This window comes from Carassius auratus, chromosome 2, assembly GCF_003368295.1.
Source record: "Carassius auratus strain Wakin chromosome 2, ASM336829v1, whole genome shotgun sequence".
Classification (NCBI taxonomy): Eukaryota; Metazoa; Chordata; class Actinopteri; order Cypriniformes; family Cyprinidae; genus Carassius; species Carassius auratus.
This window is the reverse complement of record NC_039244.1, coordinates 27,463,437-27,488,588: the sequence shown is the minus strand read 5'-3', so window position 1 is coordinate 27,488,588 and position 25,152 is coordinate 27,463,437. Positions and strand designations below refer to the sequence as shown.

Sequence of the window (25,152 nt, the reverse complement as noted above, 5' to 3'; positions counted from 1 at the left end):
AACTTTAACCTAAGGTTAACATGGGGAATGTAAAGCGTTAAATGTAATTTAATAAATATTCAGAATGAATAGTTAACCCAGGGTAAATTATGAGAAGTTTGAAACATGACTCAAAATGACCTAGGATTTTGTTTACCCAGGTTTAGATTAGAATAACCCAGGGTGAACTATTTCAAATGTAAAATTTTGTTTCCAAATGTTTTTCATTTGGCATTTAGGTAATAATAACCAATAACAATAATGATTAGTTACTTTTAAATATCGCTTTTCTGGGTACTCAAAGCGCTTTACATGAAAGCGGGGGAATCTCAACCACCACCAATGTGCATCATCCACCTCGGTTTATCGTCTCATCCGAAGGATGGTGCTTTTTACAGTCCCCGTCACTACACTGGGTCGTTAGGACCCACACAGACTACAGGGTGAGCACCCCCTGCTGGTCTCACTAGCACCTCTTCCAGCAGCAACCTAGTTTCCCCAGGAGGTCTCCCATCCAGGTACTGACCAGCTCAACCCTGCTTAGCTTCAGTGGGAAACCAATCTTGAGCTGCAGGGTGATATAGCTGCTGAATGGAGTGTGAAAATGTCTTTAGAGAACCGAATAAAACAAAGCATCACATATAAACTTGATGGAATATGAAATTTAAAGCATTTTTTAAAATATTCTGAAACAGTGAAATATTTGTAGTTATTAAATAGTTTTTTTAAGTATATCTTAAAAAAAAATAGCAACACATTACCAGAAGAAAAACAAGTTGTGCATCAGTTAATGATGTAAAATATTTTATTACTTTTTTTGTAAATGTAAATTCAATTCCTCAAATACCAAACCCTATATCGCTCTGTGTACTTCAAAAAAGCATCAGTTTCCAAAACAATTTAGACTACTATACAGAGCAAAAGAAAAGAAGAAAAAAACACTAGGAAATTGATGTATTTTACAAGACAAGGAAAATATCCATGAAACAATTTTGTTACAGCTGTTCATTGAGAAAAAATATATACAACTCGCTCTTTTGAAAAAATTCATGCCCAGTACAATACAAAGTCTAAACTGTCCATTTTTAAACGTGAAATTGTGCACACAGAAACTCCCAAATTGAAATAACAAGGCATGTGAAATGGGAAAAAGAGTTTTTTGGCTACAAAATGAATAGCGGTCTCTTTACAATGCTTCACTTCAATCGATCAAACTAAAACAAGCATTTGTTTTTCATATGTACATTATTTTCAGAGTTACACTGACCCTTCTTTCTCACCGATTCCCGCTCATATCATCTCAAGCAAGCTTCTCAATTGAACGACTTCTCGTTCTTGCACAATGATGTTGCTTTTTTATTAAATCCATATGACAGCCTTTAAAAAAAAAGTGAGCATGATCTACTTGTGCCTGTTCGGTTTACGCTTGTGATCTCGTAATCGGTTTGTGAGGTTTAAAGTTCATTTCACAGTTTTTCACCTACAATCCCACCTGATTTACTAGAATATCACTTTTGAATTCCGTGTCGCTGCTTTCCGTAAAATAAAATGGAACAAAATGAAATGAAAACCAAAAAAAATGGTGTCACTACAAATACCACATCCAAAAAAAAAGTCACTACAAATACCACATCCAAAGCACAGAGAAAATACTTTTCTTGTGAAATCACCTTTGTAATTCTGTACAGTTTCGTTATGACACGTGGTATCATGATGTGTCTTTGTTAAATAATTCAGAGAAATGAAAAGAGAAAAAAGCAAAACACAAAGGCACATCTAAAATATCTGAACATCAATATGAATAAGGTAGTGAATAAGGTAGCATTTGGTCAATTATTCCGATATTTCTCTATATTTACACGGTATTTACAGATGTAACAGAATCTCAAACTGCGTGCAAGAATCGCAGTCGGGCTTCCTTTTGATCGGCATAAAACCGCTTTTAAAAATAAGCCCATTCATTCACTCACACAGTAATAAATACAAAACACCTTTATTTTCTTACACTAAACAATGAGATATCTAGGATAAAACTGACTCATGGAATCAAGTATTTTGAGTGGGTTTTTTTTCTGAGTTCATTTTCTTTTTTATTTTCCTTTTCTTTTTTTTTAGTGCAACATGTTTGTCCCTTTGCGGAAGTCAATTCCGTACATTCTCCATTCAGTGATGTTCTACATTGATTTCTACGGTTCAGTCTCTACAGATCTCGTCATACAGATGGGCCTGCCCCTCCATCAACCTATAAGGCAATACCCGGCACAGTGCTCGCGCTCATTCTCCATCCTCATTCGCTGGTAAAATCTGCCCCGTGTGCCACACACACACACGCACACACACACACACACACATGGAACCTTTTCCTTTCAAGTCAAGAAATGATACGAATGGCTCTCACACAATGCTGTATTGTCGCGTTGTGTTTTCCTCTTAGTCTTGCACATAAAAAAAAAATTAAATAGACAGATATCTTCCAGGATTGGCTGTTTCTTCTTTGCACATCTCCTCTGGTACATCGGCACCTCAGAGCTGTTGTTCTTGTCACTCCTGTTTAGTTTATCCACTTGCGGCAGTTGGCAGCTCCACAGTGACATGGGATCTTGCTCTGATCTGCAGCTGGGGTGAGCTTGTAATCGTAGCAGAGCTACAACAAAAACGGAAGATCAAATCTCAAATCAGAAGCACTGTGGACAGTTCTTATGAGAGCAGACATTATAAAACTCTGCCCTTATTCAGCATTTCATCACATGATCAAGGAGAGCATCAAGTGTTTTGAAAGAGACCTTTCAGGTGTCTGGATCAGAATGAACCTGAACGGTCACAGTATAGTGTGTAGGAAGGCCGGAACTGACATTTAACAGTGTAATTAAAAGATAGTTGTAAAAAAACCTACTTAAAAGCAATTGTTTAATTGTGTTTTTTCCCCTTGAAATATTAGTTTCAAAATCATTCTCATGGTAGACTAACTTGTAAAAAGGCAAACGGCTTTGTCCCTTTCTAAAACATCTGTTCTGGGATTTTGGAAGTTTGGTGAGCTGATAGCAACAAATGCTCCGAAGTTGCAAAAATACACATACAGTTGTTTTAAAAGAGAGATGAATTCAGAAGAACATGAAATTAGAGTTTTAGCTGAAACCTACTGTCAGCTACGGTCACTATGAGAGTGACAAAAAAGCACAAGCAAGACAAAAGTAATACCAGTCGCCCCTACCGAGGTCTTATGAAGCGAAACAATCGTTCCGTGCAAGAAACATTATTTACAACATTATTACCTGTGTAACCCAGATCCTCTTTAGACCTGTGCTGGCTTGAGCCACAAACTTTTTTAGATGGTTCAGTCCAATTTGATGAGACTAACTGATTTTACACCCCTAACAGTATGCCTGATTGCTAAGAAATATATGAAACTTTCAGGGGTGCAGTTAATATTCAGTGAATTCCCTCTTGCTTACCTCTTCTCCCCTCTCAATCCTGCGGGCGGCACTGATGATGATCTTGTGGCCCCGCTCGAACGTCACAACCTCAGCCACACAGTTCGGTGAGCATGAATGATTGATGTACCTACGGGATAAATTGAACTCAAATTGAATTAGGAGGCTTTGTCCTAATGCATCACTATTCATTAGTTTGTGGGCAGTATGTATTTTTTATTTTTTTTTGAAAGAAATTAATATTTTAATTCAGCAAAGATGCATTAAATTGATCAAACATAACAGTTATGCAAGTAAAAAAAAATAATAAAAAAAATTGGTTCTTCAAAAAATCCTGAAAAATATGAATAACAAACAACAAAAATGTTACAGCACAACTGCTTTGAACATTGATAACTGGAGCAATGGCTGTAGAAAACTCAGCTTTTTCATCACAGGAATAAATTACATTTGAAATATGTATTAATATTGAAAACAGTTATTTTAATTTGTAATAGTATTTCACAATATTACAGCTTTTACTGTATTTTTTATGAAATACATGTAGGCTTTTTGTGAGACTTTCAAAACCCTTAAACCTTTGAATGGCAGGCTCAAATCTCAAATAATATCCCTGAAACAATTCACAGATGTTGTGAACAGAATTGTGCAAAATACAGAAGAGACCATAATACATCTGATTTGACGTTGTTCACAATGCATTATTACGTAATGTACACAATTTGATAGCTGATATGAGAAGGCAAGTTCACTTCTTACCTTGCAGGGCTTCCGGACCGGGTCGCATCGATAACTCGCTCGCTGCTGATGCGGAACATGTACGCTGCGCGGTTCTGTGGGAGAAATACACACAGGTTTATACTAATGCATTTCGAAGTTAAGGTAACATTATTCCCAATGCTATTCCCTCAGTGTTTGAGCGAGCCTTACCTTAGCCTTGTACAGCAGCTCTCTCCTCATGGCCACCTCAGCGCGCAGAATATCCCCCATGTATTCAATCACCATGGTCTGCTTCTCAATGTCACGCGCTGCAAACAGCCCAAGACCCTGCAGACACGAGACACATTAGACATGCACCATACCCAAGGCTAGAGCTCACACACACACACACACACACACACACACGCACGCACGCAGGCACGCACTCGTGTTTAGTCACAATGAGCACATTCCATAGACTTGCATTACTTTATATACAACTAGATATGAATACTACAAGCTAACACTAAACACATTTTTTTTTTTTTGGCATTTTTATTTTCTTGAAAAACATATTTATGTCAAACAAGAACATCCCCAAAAAGAAGTTTTGCCAGGTTTAGCCCACTTCTGGGTAAAAATTTTTACCCAAATTATGAAAAAGTAGGTATAAACATGTTCACTTAGCTATTTGACACGTTTACTTGTTAGCACATTTCATAGACTTTTTGTATTCTGTTGCTTTTGTATATAGCTATTTTTAAACAATATAGCCAAACAATAACAGAAAACTTTTTTAGAGCATTTTTAGAAACTTAATTTTTACAAATGATAAACCACCCTATTTGTCATATACCACCCTAGGGGTATATGAAGTGAATCAATGCATTTGTGGTATAAAAATATCCATATTTAAAACTCTCGGTGGTAAAAACAAATGATTAAATAAAAAAACTTAATGAACCATCTCTGTGTGGTAAAAAATAAAATAAAAAATTAGTGAGGAATGCCAAAAATAAAGGCTTAAAAGAGACATATTACAATAAGATGCTCTTAGAGGAATGACAGAAACTGTAGTCACTACTCAAGGCCCATCTGAATCCCTTACAACTTTTCCTTTTCAGTCAGTCTGATTGAACCTGACCCTTTCAGACGGGTGAGATGACCAAACATCTTCTTCACGGAGTGGCTCGTGTGCATGGACTCACCTGGATGCGAGAGTGAGCCAGATACACGTTTGTCTTCCAGTCACTGGTCAGACGGCGGTACTGAGATGACTTCGAGTGCACAAAGTGCTTGCTGTGAGAAGATCCTCTCTCCACCACGGTTGAGTTCTGGATGCACTGAGATGCTCTGGACCACACGGAGAGGATCTTCAGCCTGTACAGAGACGATGGCAGAAACAGAAAGAAAACATTATTTTAACTCAAAACGTAAAGGTCGCCCATTAAATATGACTGAAACATCCTCAAACAGATTTCGCTTGTATTCAAGCTGATCACGCAAATTGACCAACATCTCAACTGACAACAACAATGGACCCGCAGGTTTTATGAAGGTAAGTTTAAGACTTTTTAAGACCATTTTAACACTAAATAAAGAAAACATGAGGATTAAGTTAAAGAAAAAACAATATGTCAGTGTGTTCTATAAGTGTAAACATCCAGGGACCACAAAACGAATTGTGTGTAACATTTTGAAAATAACTTCCAACAGATCTCAATTGATTTTTAATTACCGTATTTTTCGGACTATAGGTCACACCTGAGTATAAGTCGCACCAGTCCAAAAATACGTCATGACGAGGAAAAAAACATATATAAGTCGCACTGGACTATAAGTCGCATTTATTTAGAGAACGAAGAACCAAGAGAAAACATTACCGTCTCCAGCCACGAGAGGGCGCTCTATGTCGCTCTATGGGCGCCCTCTCGCGGCTGGAGACGGTAATGTTTTCTCTTGGTTCATTTCTCTCGGTTCATGTCAAATTAATTTTGATAAGTCGCACCTGACTATAAGTCGCAGGACTAGTCAAACTATGAAAAACAGTGCGACTTATAGTCAAGAAAATACGGTAAAAAAAAAAAAAAATTCTAAACTAGAAATTGGTAATAACTTTTAGTGTACCTTCAGATAATATTGCTAAAACATAATGTTATTCCTCTATATTTGTGTCTTATTTTGAAAGTTTCTTAAATTAAGCACTGAAGATACAAGAAGTCTCGTATCCTGAGAAAACGATCAGAATGAAGTGAGTTTAAGATTAAAACAACAACGCATGTGTCAAAGGTTTCTCAACTTAATTCAAAGGCAAAACCCTTCTGACATATAACGCTTTATGTTCAATGTTTATGTTAACTCCATTTTGTTCAATTTGTTTCATTAAAACAAAACTTCAACAATCTTCATTTTGCATTTGCGCATGCAATAATGTCATGACTTTAAGACTTTCTGCTACAGTGTAACAACTTTTAGGGCAAATTAAGAAAATAAATTTTTTGCACATGCAATTTTTCCTAAAATTGTGACCGTACAATATTTTTTTAACAATACGATACGATACGATAATTTTTTACGATATGCAGCTACTGACCTCTCATGATGGGGGAATGTCTGCAACTCAGAACGAGCGCAACCAGATGGATTGATGGACAGTGGAAGCACCAACATGGGATTACGTCCATAACGGAATCGATACCTCGAGCACGCCTCCACACCTGGCAGCTACGATACAGTGACAAATCACAAAATGAGTTCATCGGAACTAACTGCACGTAACTAGACAGCTCACGTTACAATATGCAGTGATAAAAGTTGACCGTACTTACCGATTCAGCAATGCGGGCAACTGCTGAGACGGTGAGCCCAAACAGGTCCTCTCCCTTCAGATAGACGGGGAAGAGTCTCAGCATACCTGTCTCAGCCCTCCTCTCAGCCACGGGCCCAAGAACCTTGTCCCAGACACCTAGAGCACACAAACGAATAAAAAACCATCATGTCATTGTCGCAGGTAGAACTGATGATTATTGAACCTCAAAAAACAATTAAACAGTTTTATATAGGATGTGATTTTATGGGATGAATGTGGGTGTTTTCAGAGTGTATATGGGGCTCATCAAAGGCTATTCTGTGGTCTAAGGGTGATTTTAAATATTAAAAGGCATTAGAGTCCACTTTAATGTTCAGTTACAAAGTGAAGGCACACTTTTACACTCATTTCAGATTTGAAAGTGCTTTGATTTTGTTCTTTTAAAGTGGCTTTAGAGTAACTCTAGATTGTGGCCAAAACATCACTTAGTTTGCAGACACCGGCGGCGCCAGGGGGGGTCCTGGGGGGTCTCAAGACCCTGCCAAAAAACGCCTTGACCCCCCATTTGACCCCCCCACCCTCTTCCTGATTATATATATATATATATATATATATATATATATATATATATATATATATATATATATATATATATATATCCGGGATAAATAAAAAAAATATATCTTCAAACTACGCAGAATACTAATAAATAATAATTATTCTACATTTATTCTTACACTGGACGAGAATCGTTTCTGTCAGACGCGTCCGATTCGAGAACCGAGGAGCTGGTGATACTGCGCATGTGTGATTCTGCATGAAGCAGACTGACTCACAGCTCGCCTGAACTGATTATTTTGATGATTGATTCTGAACTGATTCTGTGCTAGTGTTATGAGCGCGGGTAAATCGAAGGCTTGAAAGAAGGGCAGTCGTCGCGAATGACATTACATCGAGCGCAAAACAACCGGTGAACCGTTTTTTTTTAGTTTCACTTGAGCACCTGCTCCTTTGCCCCTTAAGTGCCCTTTTGTCAAAGCAAAATCTCATGGATTTTTTTTGTAATAACATTCCCTTTTGTGAATGCCTGCCCACGCCCAATCATAATATTAGTACAATTTATTAATAATAATTTAGCCGTAAATAAAATGACCAACATGATGACCTTTCACCTTACGACGACCTCATCCGACGCGCATTTTTTAATTGCTAAAGGATATTTTCAACACAGCGGCAGCTGGTAAGCGGGGTTTCATTCTCAGCGAAGTGATTTTGATGTTTATTTACTTATTATTATTTTACAAGAACGATGTGATGTGAGAACATGCAGATATGTTGCTGTGTGTAGAAGTAACGCTAGCGTGCTGTTTGAGGGAGAAAAGTTTCACAGACATCGAGAGGTCTGGTCTTTTTTATGTTATTTGACTACACTATTATTATATTACACTAACGTTACTTATTTATTTTTTTACAAATAGAGTGCCTTAAAAATAATTATCACAACACTGGTAAGGCTTATTCAGATTTTCTCATTCTCTGAATTATCATTATAAAAATAAAAACTATTCAGAAATGAATTAAAATATAATTATATTTTAAATGTGACGCAAATATTATTATTTTTTTCTACAATAGCAACAGTGTTTACAACAGCAAGACCACATTAGCCTGTAAACTCAATAATATCTCTCTGGAAATAAATGTAAAAATATCAATGGCAATAAAAAAATGCATAATATACCTGACATCAAAGTGCAGTGTGAAGGATATGAATAACAAATGTAGCCTTACAAATGTAGTTTACATTGCAAAGGTGTTCGATTTTAGGCAACAACAACTACAACAGTAATAATAATATGAATCACTATATTCCAGTGAATCAGTTTTTTATGTTTTGTATCAATATTTAAGGTGGACTTATTGATTAGGTCCAACCCTTTAAAGTTTGAGCATATTGTTTGCAAACTGCAATTGATTAATTAATTATAAACAAAGTAGTTCATGTGCTGTGTTGTTTTTGTTGTTTAGTAGCAGTAATATGCAGTTATTAGTCGTGTGCACTGTATTTTTTGTTGGTTTTCATGAGACCCCCCTTGAAATGACCAGGACCCCCCATTGCCCCCCCAATCAAAATTGTCTGGAGCCGCCACTGTTTGCAGACAAAAGGCAAGTTTGTAGTTTTTAACACCGTGATGAACATTAAAGCTGCTGTTTCATTAAAGCTGCTACGGTTTAGTCTTGTTTTTAATAGATATTTTATGAGAGATGTTTAATGTTTATCATATAGTAGTTCTGATCGATCATACATTTCAAAATAATACTAAAATCTAATTATATTTGCTCAGGGTCTCTGCAGAGCTAAAATATAATAATACTCCACACAGTCCACACAGAATAAACCATGTATTGAGATTCTTAAGCTGAGGCACACATTCATTAAATGAACTTATCTTATGAACAAAACGGTAACTGCAAGTGTAAAAATACTATTTTAGATGTTCTATTTAATATGTAACATATACTGAAAATGGTTTATCTTATCTATTGGTTTATCAATATATCAATACATATGAATCAGAGGCCAAATATTAGATTTGGCTGATACAGTAATGTGTTTAAAGAAAGGCATATTATTTAGCCTGTGCTAGTAAAATCTCTATACTGAATGTGTTTAATGTTTATAATCTTTTCTTGGGATGGTGCAAACCAGAGAAAATTTAGTTTATGTTGAATGAAATGCTAGATACAGTTTAAGTAACCAAAATAGCAATAATAACCAGAAAAAAGACTTCATGCATAATGCAGGACTTATTATACACAAGCCTGATATTTATTTTGAAACGTGTAGGTTTATCTATTTCCAGCTGCTCATAGAAATGGTGATAGAGATAGAATATGCACTCTTACAACAATTTACAACATATAAACACCACAAAGTAAACATTGTCATGATTCTTTATATATGTAAGACTTTTATGACTGTAAATTAGATTTTCCACTGCATGATACAGCATGCTTTTGGGGGGTTTTCCACTGAGTACAGTACCTGGTGCTTTTTTTTAGTACCACCTCGGATGAGGTTCCAAGCGAGCCATAATGTTACCAAAATGTGATGTGTAAACCTTGCTGATCACTGATTGGCCGGAGAGAATTGTCTCTACCTCCGTCACTGAACTTGCAACACTGACACTAAACCCTGAATTAGCACAGCCAACGAGGATCAAATGCAACTGTTTTTGAATGAATGCAACAGTTTCAAACGAGCGCACTTTTTTTAAAACAACAAAGTAATGGTTGTTTCGTGGTCTGTGGGGGAAGTACATACGGTCCTTTCGTTGATAGCTGAGGAGCGGATCCAGCAAGAGCTTAATGGGACGTAGAGGAATGAAAACCTTATTTCAGGAGGTCCTTCAGCACGGCAGTAGAGGTGGCACAACTATAATGAGATGTCTATAATCCCGCCCACTCTAAAGCGGTTCTAAACTGCCGTGGAAACGCAAACCGAACTGAACCGAGCCATACCATGTAGTGGAAAAGTGCCATGTAAGACTTTTATAGGAACTCTGTCAGCTTTTAACAGTATATGAGACATAATTAAGTGAGTGGAGACTGTGAAAGCTGTACCTTTAGCAGTGGTGTCGGTCAGCACCAGATCCTCGTAGCCCTGCTCAATGACACGGATGCTGAATTCGGGACGCCCCTCATGTTCTTCCACAGAGCAGATGTACCGGCAGCGCTTCAGGCCGTGCCGCATGCTCCAGTAGAGACGGCTCACCTCGTAGCCAGGTGGAAAGATAGCTACGGACGAATGAAACGTGGGCAGCAGGGCAGGGGGCAGCTGACCCATTGCATGGAAAAGCAAACTGCCCACTCGAAAAGTATGGCCGCGTTCAGGCTGCTGCACGGCCCCCGCTAGCTGTCGTAGCTCATCTCGCTGCACGAAGACACGGCGGAACACGGAGAAGCAGCGTAGTTGCTGTTCGAGATACAACCCGGCGGCAACGCCAGATCCTCGTGGCCGGTGCTGGTGGCACAGCATTGTCTTATCCTTGAAAAACATACAGCCGGCCTGCAAGGCGCAGGTGAAATGGTAAACATTGACACAACGCAGTCGGTGGCAGCCACTGGTGGCACCCAAGCGCTGACAGAATGCACAAACCACCGTTTGCCCTCGTTGGCGCGCCAATTCCACATTGATCAGAGCCCCTGCTTGCGTCTCGTAGACCTCGGAGGACCAGAGGGCACAGTTGAGGTGCACCCATGTGTCCAAGTCTAGGTTGAGCAGCCTGGCTGGGCCATCTGTCATCCCGTCACCTATCTGTTGGCAGAAACAGCATCGGCGCCGATCGAGGGTGGTTGAGCACGGTCGCAGAGATGAGTTGAGCTGCTGCAAAAGCTCCTCAACTTCTGACTCCGATGTTTGGGTGGCAACTTTTGGTATTGTGATGTGTACCGTCCACTTACGCCAGCGCAGGCCTTTCCACCTTTTGGCGTGATGCCATGGTTTGTCTTCCATGTGGCTCTGGGAACATGGTTTAAGCTTTACCGTCATTTTGAGATGGCTCTCCGATATGCTTTCTGGTTTGGATTCTATCTTGATCGCTTGAGCTGCCTCAGCTGTTGTGAAAGCCGTGTGGAGGTTCGGCGAGGAAGGGGACGGTTTGGGCTGGAGTTGGGCCAGGCAGTGGACATCCAGCGAGGACATGTTGTTGCTGTACTGGTGATGCACTTTAGAGGGGCTCTGATTCAGAGCACTTTCAGGAAGTAGAGCAACAGATGCCTGGAAACGCAACACAGAAACTTAAACTGTGTGCAACATTCATCATAGCAATTTATTCATCAGTCAAATAAAATCAGCCATGCTGTTTGCATATGGATTATGACAGAGCAAACAAACCTTGGTGTCAGCATTCCCTTTGGACTGAGAGGAGGATGAGTGCAGAATGAGACAGCTGTGACTGCAGAACACCAAACCACCATCCGAACATAACTGAGACTCCTGGGAGAAATCAGAGGAGGACATCGGGTTTAAAAATGCTCGTCTTGTCTTTCTTTGCAAGTTGTTTTCGCTTCTGAAAAATGACTTTCCTGCTGATGTAATTATGCATCCTAGGGGTGGGCACTATGGCAAAAATATCACATTGTAATATTTTCAGGAAGGATTATGATTCATGATAACATGACGAGTATTTTTAATGTTGGTTTTTAAGACTAATTTGCAAGTTACTGAGCAGCTAAAATGAGCAGGCCCTACAACTAAAGAAACACAGAACAGAAAACAGAAATGACAAGCAGAAGGACAAATAAATACAACAGTACGAAGATATAAATAAAATAAACAATACTATTTTGTTGTATGCAGGTAAGAAATACTACCGAAACTGAATGTAATCTGAAAGTAATCTTTAAAGTAATGAAATGTAAAATACAATATTGTACTAATGAAACATAATATAAAATGTTTTGTTTATTCAGATTAAAAAAATTATTTTGTAGTTTGATCAACATTAATGACAGTCAGCAGCAAGTTTTTTAGACCACTGTCACTTTAAGACCTAATGCAATCTAATATCCTATGTCCTCACAACTGTTTATCTAAGACGTTAGTAATTTTGTTAATGTGAATACTGGCCAAGGCGGGCATTTTTGGCATATTTTTTGGTCTATTTAACCAATTAGGTGCACACCCGAAACCCAAAATATACTTATCATGTTCAGGTTATGCTCACAATACAATGATCCAATCAGTTCCCACTCAATAAAATAAAGTCCCACCCTGCATTTCACTTGGAAATATGCCACATTTCAGAACTAAAATGGGTTTCAAATGCTCTTTTGAATTCACTAAGTGTAAACTAAAATAACATATTCTTACCTGTGGTTTACCCTGCTCATCTTTGGTCATTTTTCTCACGCCATTTCCCAGGACAACCACTTTACAGTGTTGACACCATTGTTGCTTCGGTCCTGGGCTTTCCTGTATCTTCTTATTCTGCGCTCTACCACCAACAAGACCTGAAAGACATCCACAGTTGTCAATAAAAAGAAAACGTTCTTCCTCCCAGCTCTGATTAGCGTAAAAATGGCAATCAGTCAACTCTAATTTGAGCTGCATCACTTCCCTGCAATGAATGCAGGGTAATCTTGTATTGAAGTTTTTAATCTGATCCAGTACATTCATTAAGTGTGTATCTGACACAGATGAGCAGTCTTCAATAGGATGGAGTTCAGGGCAAGATCACTAGTGTGTTTAAGTAGCTTCTCCAATCGTCCAATCAATAGTGATTTTCCATCAGCCAGACACAGACACAATACTGCACAGTGATGCATAAACAATTCCTGATTGCTATCCTATAATTGTATTTGTGTAAACATGCTGTATGCAACCGTATACTAATCGAGTTAATTCTACCGCTACATTCTGTATCCATGTATGTATTATGCACCATAAAAGTGATTTATTTATTTATTCAGTTATTCATTTAAACATTGTTATCATTGTCAGATATAATGTACTAAAAGTATTTAATATATTATATATATATATATATAAAATAAAATGTTTATTTGGTTTTGGTTTTATTCTTTACTCTACTGTGCAAAAGTCTTAGGCCACTAGTATTTTCACCAAGAAAAATAAATGGTTTTAAGTAAGTTAATTATATATTTTGCTGTAGTGTGTTAGTAGTAAATATCAAGTCTACATTCCCAAACATTATTTTTGCCATTAAATGTAATAATCCAGTGAGATTTGTGTTTGCACAAAGAACTGTGGCAATGTCTCACAGACACTTCAAGAAACCTGCAAAGCTACAGTACTGTGCAAAGGTTTAGGCACTTGTGTAAAAATACTCTAAAGTAAGGATGCTGTAGACTTGAGTAATGATGTTGAGCTTTTCATCACAGGAATAAATTGCATGTAAAATATGTTTTTAAATAGAAAACAAATAATTCAAATAGTAATAATATTACTATTTTTACAGTATTTAAATGCAGCCTTGATGAGCACAAAAGACTTAAAAAAAAACATTTAAATTACAAACCAAACCTTTGTTTTCCTTTTTCTTTTTTTCCCAAAACACTAAAACCAAAATTAATTTAAATCACCTTTATGTTGCATTATACATATCCAAAGTCAAGGATAACACGGAGAACATCTTTATGGAGACAAAGACAGTGTTCCTCACTTTTGGTATGGTTGTGCAGGAGCTGCAGGTGCTGGGGTGCTTGCTGTGTGGCCCGCAGTCCATTCTGCTCATGAAGTGCAGAGGTCAGACGCTGTGGATCCACCGAGGTCTTGATGGCTCCCATAGTTCCCCCCGGGCCGCTGCTGACCTCGTAGCTGCTGGGGATCTTCACACGGATCAGGTCAGCAATGGCTGCAACAACGTCAGTGATGTTCTGAAAGACCACAGTGAAGAATAAGAGGGGTTTAGATATTATATCATACATTAAAATTTAAAAATGTAGTAGCTCTGTTTATTGAGGCAAGCATCACTATTCCTACTCCTTAATATTAGGGGTTCAGGCAGCAGGTTTTTCTTATTGGCAGAAACAACTCACATTTTCTTCAGACAATGTAATAATCAAGTTATTTATACTGCTGTACTTCTGCTCACTCCATTTCAACTGACTGCTTGTAATATGAATCTAAAGATACAATTTATAAGATATTTGCAGTAAAATATCCAAAAACCACTAGGCTAATGTTATATATTTTGTCCAGCTGATTACTAAAAATATCACTAATGTTTTCAACTACTTGTAAATCATGAGAAAATTCCCATTCTAAACAGTGACACTGGGCAGTGCAGTCGCCTGTCAATGACGTTAGTTCTTCTTCTTCCTAGTTTTATGGCAGATTGCAACCATGGCTTATCAGGTGCATACCGCCACCTACTGTATCGGAGTATGTAGCATGGATATGAATCTAATGACGTTATTTGTTATCATTTGTTACCCTTTGTTACCGCCTTTACTGACGTAGAAACCACATGACAACAGTGTCGTGGACAAATGCGGAAGTAGCTTTGCGACAAACTTCAACTTGAAAGAGATGCCGATCTCGCTTGTGTTTTACTCGACAGGTGAGTTGTTTTGATTCGTATCTTTACAGAAAACATATGCTATTATAATGATCAACAAGATTAGTATTATGGGGCACACATGCCAAATGCGGGGGCATTGCGTCTCTAGACCTGCGCGAGGATGCATCTGATCCATAGTCTGATCGCGTCTTTGCATTAACTTTGTATGTAATCTACTCGTGTAAATCGTTGAACTCGCGTTAAATACATGATTTATGTTTCCGTCTGTTTGATGGCCGTCAACGGTTGGGTAGAAGACAACAAATCCCATCATCCACGCTCCTTCTTAGCGTCATCAAACCGCACGATTGTTATTGTTTTGTGCACCCTCTAGTGGCAGGTCCTACAACCTGTACCTTTAAATGATCTGTCAAATGTTGTGTATCTGCCCATTCTGTAGCAGGGAAATGGCTGTACTTGTTCTTCCATGGTTTTGTTGTACTTTATTATTTTTTTCTGTACTTCATGTTCTTGTAATGTCATTCAAGGCACATTCTGCAGTGGTGCATCGAGTGATTTGGATAGAAACGTATTTCTCTGGTAAACACCACTGTTCCTCACCCCAGCAGCGGCTGGCTTCAGCGTGATGGCGATGGACACCAGTCCAGTGTTGGAGCCGTTCTGCACTGATCCATATTGAGAGCCGAAGAACACTGATGAAGGCTCCGTCTTGACCTCTCGTAACCTGACCTCTGAGCCTACAAAATATAAAAGTATACAAAAACATAAAAAAAAAATAATAAAAAAATCCACTGTGGTCTCACAGCACGAATCATTTATAATGTAAGTGTAGGCACAAATCTGAAGGAGCATATTACCTTGGCCTCTAAAGACAGGAAACATTGGAATTACTGGAGACAGGGCTGGAGAAGGAGGCTCCTCCTTGACCAATGAGAGATCAGGATAGCGGCTGACCTCCATGCCATGGACACTCTCTGGGGAGGACGACGGTACAAAGCTGTCCGGGGTGTCTCTGTCTTCACAGTGCTCCTGTCCCCTGTGTGTACAGGAAAAATACATCGATACGTTTTAAAGTGCCTCTATTATGGATTTTTGTAAACGACTTTTCATACAGTGTGTAACACAGCTCTAAGTGAATGAAAACATCTTGCTAAGTTATAAATCTGAAAGTGCACCGTGTATAAAGTTATTGTCTCTCAAAAAAAGGAGTCGATTCTGAATCTTTGAAGCAAGTCATTTTTAAAACCAATCCCAAGCCGTTTCATGTTGACACCATTATGAAACATTAGCATATAGCCTGTCCACTTGATGGTCTTTTCACTTTGGTCTAAATGAAAATGCAAGTTCATTCGTTGCCACTAGGTGCAGCTTTAAAAGTAGAGGTTTCCCCGGTAACACTGTAAACAAAGCAGCACTGCGCTCACAAACGCTGCTTTATCAGTCGTTACAGGTATGATGAAATGGGGGGTTGGTCCAAGATGGCGACCGGTGCGGATGTCTTATTCTGAGCTCCGAGACTCTGATCGAGTACTAATGATTTAGATTAAATTTTTGAGACTGTATTATCGACAAATGAAGGAGTGGAGTGTTGCTCTTGCATCCAGTAAGTTTTTTCACTCGAATAAAAGGCCCTTTGCCTAACCAAAGTCTTGCTAAACGAGGACACGTGCCCACTGTGTTGTAAGCTAAAGTTTTGCTAATGAGCCAGGACAAGTGTGCTACGATGTCAAAGAGAGATGCTAAGAAGGTGAGAAAGGAAGGCTTGCTAATGGACATAGATGCTGAAAGTTCGTTCTCGGTTTTATGTAAACCTCTTCCTGATACTCCAACAAAAAGCCCAAATCCTAAAAAAGTCTGCACTAAAGAGGAGGAAGCAGTTTCAAATGCTGATATCCTAAAAGCCATTAACGGCTTAAACGACCGTTTTTTTGAAGTTTGAAGGAATGATTATGAAAAATACAGCAGAGATTGCTAAAGTGCAAGAAAATGTGACAGGGTTGGAGATTCAGTGTAAAGGTACTGAGGATGCAGTAAAAAAGATGAGTGACCAGATGACTATCCTGAGGGAGAAACAAGAAGAGTCGGAGCGGTACAGTAGGAGATGGAATCTTCGTCTTCTGAATCTTCCAGAGAGCAGCAACGAGGACGTGAGGAAGGAGGTGCTGGAGATTATTGCGGAAATCATCCCAGAGGAAAAGAGCAAGCTTGGGTTCATGGTGGACACTGTGCACAGGGTTGGACGCCCGAGAGAGGATAAAAGCACACGTCCAATCATCATTCAGTTCACCATGCGCACCTTCAGATTCAGACTATGGAGAGCTTCTCTCAACGCTGATGTCATGAAGAGAAAGAATCTTCGAATGACGGAAGATCTAACCCAACTGGAGAGACAATGCAGAAATAAACTCTGGCCTCTTGTTCAGAAAGCGCGTGCTGACGGAAAGAAAACGAAATGGCAGGGGTCTGCTGTCATCATTAACGGTGTGAGACACACCGCATAATTTGTTAAACTTACCTTAATGTGAGGTTAATGCTTTTTTGGTAGACAGTTAAAAGAGCAATATGTTCACTCCAATAGTTAAAATAAGAATGTTAAGGAGTTTATTGAGGTACTCATGTTCAGAGTTTTCTACTTGGCGGTAAGCTAATACTTTATATTTTCTATCTCAGGTCTTTTTTCTCTTTTCCTTTAACTAACTTAGTTCTTATAACTTTAACAGACATCCAGTTCATTATTTTTCTTTTTTTGTATTATGACAGACTTCTGTTTTAGTTCCTTAAAAATAATATCTTTGAATGTAAGAGGTATTCGTGATAGCACCAAGAGGAAATCAATCTTTTTATTCAGTAGACGAAAAGATGCTGATTTAATTTTTTTACAAGAGACTCATTCGGTGGACGATGATGTGAAGTTTTGGAAAGCACAATGGGGAGATATATGTTATTTCTGTCATGCCTCACAACAATCTGCAGGTGTCGCCATTTTACTTAATAAATTTAAAGGAGATATCATTGAATCAATGACCTCAAACGAGGGTAGATGGATAATCTTGGTTCTCAAATTAGACAACTCTTTTTTTATAATTTGTAATTTATACAACTATAACAATACAGCTCAAGCAAAAATAATGTTTTTACAACTTTGTTTGAAACTTGAAGCCTTTAAAAACAAATACAAAGGGGCACATTCAATTATTGGAGGTGACTATAATGATGCTCCAGATGATCTTGTAGATAGAGTACCTGTAAGATTAACTCCACATTCAAGATTCAAAAGTACTGCATATATTTGTGAACAACTAGCAATTATAGATGTTTGGCGTTTTCTAAACCCTGATATTAACGAATTTACCTGGAGCAATGTTAGTAGATCCTCTCAGTCTAGAATTGATCTATGGCTTATATCTCCCTTTTGTCTGCAATTTGTGGCAGAATCATCACATAGTTATGCTCCATTTTCTGATCATAAATTAATTGCAATCCATTTAGCAGGAACAAAACAACAAAATGGTAATATACGTGGTTATTGGAAACTAAATAATAATTTATTAAAAGATAATGAGTTTTGTGATTTGGTCAAAATAACAGCAAAAAGCATATTTGATAATAAAGATGTGAATCACATACAAAAATGGGAATTTTTCAAATTTAAAATTAGAGAAATAGCAATTAAACGAAGTAAAGCAATTAAAAAAAATAATATAGCAAAAGAAATAAGCATTATGGATAATTTAAATATTTTAATGATGAAGAATAATCTTTCAGAGGAAGAAGAAACTATAATGAAAAAATTAAAAGAGGAAATAGATGATATGTATATTGATATGGCTAAAGGAGCTTTTGTAAGGTCATGAGCAAAATGGCTAGAGCAATGAGAAAAAAATTCGAGTTATTTCTTTGCTTTAGAGAAACGAAATCGCAAGAGAAATAATTTAACTACTCTTAAAATTGATAATAACATTACTTCTAATTCTTTAGATATTTCAAGATATGTTGGTACATTTTATAGCAATATATATAAGTCTAATATTCAATTTATTGAGTGTGATAAATTCATTGATTCAGTTAAAGCATTTACACCAACTATATCTGAACAATTTAAGTTAGACTGTGATCGTCCTATTACTAAAGCGGAAATGTCAGAGACTGTTTGTTCAATGAAAAAAGGTAAATCACCAGGTAATGATGGGCTTTCAGTTGAATTTTATTTGCATTTTTGGGAGATTATTGAAAATCCTTTATTTGAGTTATTTAAAGAATGTATGTTAAAAAAGGAAATGTCTTCGAGCATGAAGCAATGTTTAATATGTCTTCTCCCTAAGCCTGATAAAGATCATTTACTGATAGAAAATTGGAGACCTATTACACTCTTAAATATTGACTACAAAATTGTATCATTAATTTTTGCTAAAAGATTAAAAAGAGGTCTTCATGAGATAATAAGTGAAACACAAACAGGTTTTATGTCTAAACGTCACATTAGCTCCAATATAAGACTTGTTCTAGACCTGGTGGATTATTCTGATAACATTAATACTGATGCACTAATAGTATTTCTTGATTTTTATAAAGCATTTGATACGGTAGAACACTATTTTTTATTTAAAGCACTTCAGATTTTTGATTTTGGACAAAATTTTATATCTATGGTTGAAATGCTTTATAAAAATATTGATAGTTCTGTGATGATATATCCCAACACAACCAAAAGATTCCCTGTACTGAGATCAGTTCGCCAGGGTTGCCCTATTTCACCATTTTTGTTCCTGCTGGTGGTTGAATTACTATCATTACATATTAAACACAGTCCTATTATTAAGGGATTGTCTATTTTCGGTAAGGAAATTAGAGTAACTCAACTAGCGGATGATACAGCTCTCTTTTTGAATGACAAACATCAAATTGATAAAGCTATAACCCTAATTGACCAATTCTCTGCTGCTTCAGGTTTAATGCTTAACAAATCTAAATGTGAAGTCCTATGCCTGTATCAGACTGAAGAGGAAAAAATGTTTAATTTACCTGTTAAAAAATGTGTAAAATATTTAGGTATTCATATCTGCAAGGATCACAAACAACGTCAACAACTAAATTTTTCATCTAAATTGAAGAAATCCAAAACAATTTTAAATTTATGGCTTCAAAGAGATATTTCTATTTTAGGAAGGATTCTTTTGACTAAAGCAGAAGGGATTTCAAGATTTGTTTATCCTGCTCTCTCTCTTAATGTTCATGATTCAATATGTAAAGATATAAATACCATATTTACAAATTTTGTATGGAAAAACAGACACCATCACCTTAAAAAAGCGGTGCTCTCTGGTTCGAAGGATGAAGGCGGATTTGAATTTTTGGACTTCTGTGACTTAAATTATACCTTTAAGGTGAAATGGTTGAAGGAATGTTTGAGGACACCTGAATCATTATGGTACTTTATCCCCAATAACATCTTTAATAATGTAGGAGGCCTAAAATTTTTATTGAAATGTAACTACAATATTACAAGATTGCCACTAAAACTATCCCAATTTTATCAACAAGCTCTTTTGGCTTGGAAGCTCTGTCATTCTCACAACTTCTCTCCACACAAGTCCATCATTTGGAATAATGAATGCATTACTAAGGGGAACAAGTCACTCTATTTGCAGAAATGGATCGATAGAGATATTATATTTTTAAAAGATCTTTTTGACGGTAATAATCAATTATGTAAATATGAAACTTTTCTCAGAGAGAAGGCATTTCCAATAACATTCAAAGAATATAACTCTGTTTTCAAGTCTATACCTAATGGCATATTAGAACTAATGAAAAGTTATAAAAAACAAAACAAAGTTTCTGGTTTAAATACTTCTCTTTATATAAACGGTATGGATATTATGAGTAGCAATTGTACTAATAAGCACATTAAAAAAGGTTTTTCAAGTTTAAAGAAAATAACACCTCGTGGAAAATTTTTCTGGAATTCTCATTTTCCTGAGATCAACTGGCATGAGGCGTGGCTTGTTCCTTTTAAATTTTGTATCACAAATAAAGTTAGGGAATTACATTTGAAAATATTACACAATATATATCCCACAAATTTGTTTATTTCAAAATTCAAACCTGTTGATGATCTTTGTAGTTTTTGTAAGAATGAACAAGAATCTTTATCTCATCTCTTTTATGGTTGTTCATTTTGTATTACATTTTGGAAAAATGTTGAAAGTTATGTGGCATTTAAAACAAAACATACAATAACGCTTGAAGGGAAACAGATTATTACATATTTTGATTGTAGTAATAGAAGTTTATGTAATATTGTAAATCTCTTTATTTTACTAGGTAAATTCCATATTCATAAAGCTAAATTTTCCAAATCAAGACCATGTTTTAAATTTTTCCAAATTGAAATTGATATATATTTTGAGTCTCTTAAATTTGTAAAAAATAAGAAAGCTGTGTCAGTAATTGATATATACTCAAAACTTTTTAATTGAAAATAGAAATTTATTTTATGCATTTTTATTAAAAATGAAGTCTGTAAGTCTCTCTTTTTTTTTATTTTTTTTATTTATGTATTTATTTTATTTATTTATTTATTTATTTTTGTGTAATATTTGTTTACGAACTGTGATGCCTGTATTTTTGTAATTTGAATTACTGTGATCTTTGTATGATGTTTAATTGAACTTTAATAATTAATTAAAAAAAAAAAAAAAAAAAACAGGTATGATGAAATGAAAATGAGATCAATCCAATAAATCACCGCAGATTAGCGACACGCAAAGAAGGGGTTTGAAAAAATGAATCATTAAACTTGGGAGTCGTTGAGCAAGTAAGGTAAAAAAAAATGCATATTATAAGACAATGAAAGTGTTTTTTGACCTTGCATTCATGTCAAACTGTTGTGGGGGCTCCCAAAACCAAAATATTAACCTTTCATTACCTATAATAGGGGCACTTTAACTGAGATGCTGAAAAAACAGACTTAAAACACAATCACATTCAAAGTTCTGTCAACCTGCTATTTGGTTTCCCTTACATTTACACACATACCATGGGAATTCATTAATTGGGGCACTTTTGAAAGTTTCAAAATAATGGAACTTCTTCAAAAGGGTTTCATCTGTGTTAAGGCATTTGCTCTGGAATAAAAGGCTGAACAAGGCCTTGATCAACCTTCAAGTGGATTTTGATGTAAAAGTGGATTTTCTAAAATAAAAGATTCTTAAAGGCCTAAATAATACGAAAAAGTAGGTACTATCTTGCAGCGGTCTCCTTTCCCCCACAATGCATTGCATCACGTCACGTTGGGGAGAGAATTTACCAAAGCATGCCTTGAGAGCATTGAGAGTGACTAGAGAGACGAGTAATAGACGCGCAGTATTCAGATAGCGCAGATTATAGATAAATAGATAAATACATAGATATATATATATAGATAAATAGACTACATATATAGATAGATAGACAGACAGACAGACAGAGAGATAGAGAGATATCGACCAACAGCGACCCAAACGCACTCGCTTCCCTACAGCACAAACTTTTCAGCGCAGTTTCCATGGGACAGCACCGCCCACACAAGCACCTGCCAAACACAGCGACACACACGCGGCTACGTTTGCAACAACATTTTCACCAGAGGACGAGATAAACGCTTAGAAACGTCCATATAGCTAGCATGATGCCTTCTATTTCTTGATGACAAAGACAAAGTTTACCAGTACTACGACATTATGACAAAGGTTACCGGTACTTATCTGAACTAACGTCATGATCACTGCCACTAGATATAAAGAAAACATAGATTTTTTTTCACTCGGTGCTACTCAATGACAGTAAAAAAACAAAACAAATATATATATATATATATATATATATATATTTGTGTGTGTGTGTGAGTCGTTATTGTGCACTGCTGCTCATAAACTAGCTCCAGTGCTCAATTGCTGCGATGCTAAATGATAGCAACTCATCAGGACACTTCACCAACTCTCCACTCATTCTCCTCGGACCATGCATTACAGGCTTTGACGGACATCAGTTCTTGGCAATTCCTCATTTACCGTCTCATGGCTGGCTTGATCGAAATTACACAGCTGCGGGTCATTATACATGTTTGCTCTCGCCACCTCTTCCTCATCCCAGTCATTCGCTATAACGTTAGTTCTGATGCTGAGTTCCAGGCAGGTTTTTGAGCTCGTAATCACTATTTCATATCACTACTAACAACTTTGTACCGTTCCAGGCAAGTTACGACAAACTTTCTGAGGGCAAGGAATTGTAACTAGATTATGTATTTTATTGCAACGTTACATTGACCTAAAATCGTTTTTTCAACGTGTACTACTTGCATAAACACTGCATCCGTAGACAGTACTATTCATATGGGCTGTCATCGTTGTTTTGCGTGCTTTGTGACCTCGGAACTCGTAGTACATCGATCTAGTACGAGACACGAGTTCACAGGTGGGAAGTCACGGGTTTGACTGTCGTTCCAGTGCACTTTCACGAGTTTAAGGTTGGAAAAACACGGGTTACGGGTTGCCTGGAACGCAGCACCATACTAGGCTGAGGCTACCTTTCCTCGACCTCTCCCCAACATGACGTCATCACAGAGTTGCGTAAAAAAATCGTTTATACCAAAAACTTTTTGGAGAAAGAGTTGGGCTTGGATTTGCCCTTGAAAAAGGTTAGCTAGCAGTCAATGGAAACCTCAAAAAAAAAGTGTTACAAAATGTTAAAATGTTATTTTTAGCAGCATTATATGACCCCTTTAAAATATCTGTTTTCTATTTTAATATATTTTAAAATGTTTACTGTGAAGGTGCATGGTCCCTGCTAATACATCTAGAATTTAGCAAAATTGCAATTATAATTATTATAAAGAAATGTTAAAAACGTCAAAGGGAAGTGTACTTCCAGTTCTTGTTATCTGTCTACTGACCTGAGCTCTTCCTGGTTGTTATGAGGCGGGGTGGGAAGGGAAGCCGGCACATTCACAGTTTTGGGCCCCTGAGCCAGAGCTCGAGCCAGCAGCTCCTCCTCAGCCTTAAACTGCAGCGGTCGAGAAAGCAGCCCTTTGGTGACTGTTCAAACAAACATCGGTGTCATTATGAATATTATAATACATTTATTTTTATCTATGTTTTGAGTTGTTGCTATAAATTGTTCATCATCATGCCCAACAATGACGCCACCTTTGCTGGCAAGCTCCTCTGTTGTGGCAAAGCCATTGAGCAACTTCTGGCGCGCCACTGGAGGAGGAGTCGGGGGAAGAGAGGCGGGAGGCGTGGGAGGGTTACTCAAATTATTCTGCTGTAGAGAGAGGAAAATACGAGTGACCATCTGCACATCTCATACATGAAATCTAATAAGTGGAGTTTACTGCTGATGAGACTTGAAGTAGGTCATAAAAAAGCTTCAGCAGTAAATGTACAGTCATGGAGTGTTTTATTAGCTGCTCTTAATTACCTTGTAAATCAGCTGGGAGTAATAGTCAGAGACACCGTCCAATGAGGCGCTCCCAAATGAGCCCGAGAGACGGCTCTCTCCGTCCAGCTGGCCGCCCCCATAGGGCACGAAATGGGCAAAGTTCACCCCCACAAGAGGCTCCATTAGGGGCAAGAGAGAAACCTGCTGCTGCAATGAAACAAGAAGACACAAAGAGCGACACATGGTAACCATGAGATAAAAGTCATGCTAAGAAAAGCGTTAGAATTGAGAGACCTGCACTCATGAGGTCATGTATGAGTATATTTAAGAAACCTGTCAGAAAACTGACTACTTCTCATGTGATGAGCGTAAGGTATGAGATACATCCTATGCTAAGACTCAACTCAATAAGACTAAATTGTTTAAAAACCATTTAATTTCACAATGACTATATCTACTATTATATTGAAATGTTTGGCGCCAAAACAATTTTTTCGTTTTTAAAAGTCTCTTATGAACACAAAGGCTGCATTCATTTTGAGCAAAAATACAGTAAAACTGTACTATGAGATTACATTTTTTAAAAGTTTTCTTTTAAAATATATTTTATCCCTGCAATGCAAAGCTGAATTTTCAGCATCATTAGTCTTCAGTGTCACATGATCCTTCAGAAATCATTCTAATATGCTGAATACTAATATGCTGACAAAAGAACAAAACAAAAGAATTGTTAAATTGCTAACAAAACACACATAAGTAATGAGCA

At 37.2% G+C, this 25,152-nt stretch overlaps 1 protein-coding gene across 1 annotated transcript in view; it reads right to left on the bottom strand.

Moving 5' to 3' along the window:
• Positions 1-766: 766 nt before the first annotated feature.
• LOC113038829 (histone-lysine N-methyltransferase 2C-like) overlaps positions 767-25,152 on the bottom strand; it is a 114,704-nt gene continuing 90,318 nt past the window's right edge. The window contains 16 exon segments of the mRNA XM_026196532.1: positions 767-2,623; positions 3,432-3,540; positions 4,170-4,243; positions 4,341-4,457; positions 5,318-5,489; positions 6,703-6,833; positions 6,938-7,074; positions 10,543-11,698; positions 11,816-11,917; positions 12,794-12,933; positions 14,106-14,319; positions 15,567-15,703; positions 15,824-16,002; positions 23,899-24,040; positions 24,152-24,269; positions 24,426-24,593. Coding sequence (XP_026052317.1) covers positions 2,531-2,623; positions 3,432-3,540; positions 4,170-4,243; positions 4,341-4,457; positions 5,318-5,489; positions 6,703-6,833; positions 6,938-7,074; positions 10,543-11,698; positions 11,816-11,917; positions 12,794-12,933; positions 14,106-14,319; positions 15,567-15,703; positions 15,824-16,002; positions 23,899-24,040; positions 24,152-24,269; positions 24,426-24,593 — 3,189 coding nt within the window. The 3' untranslated portion in view covers positions 767-2,530.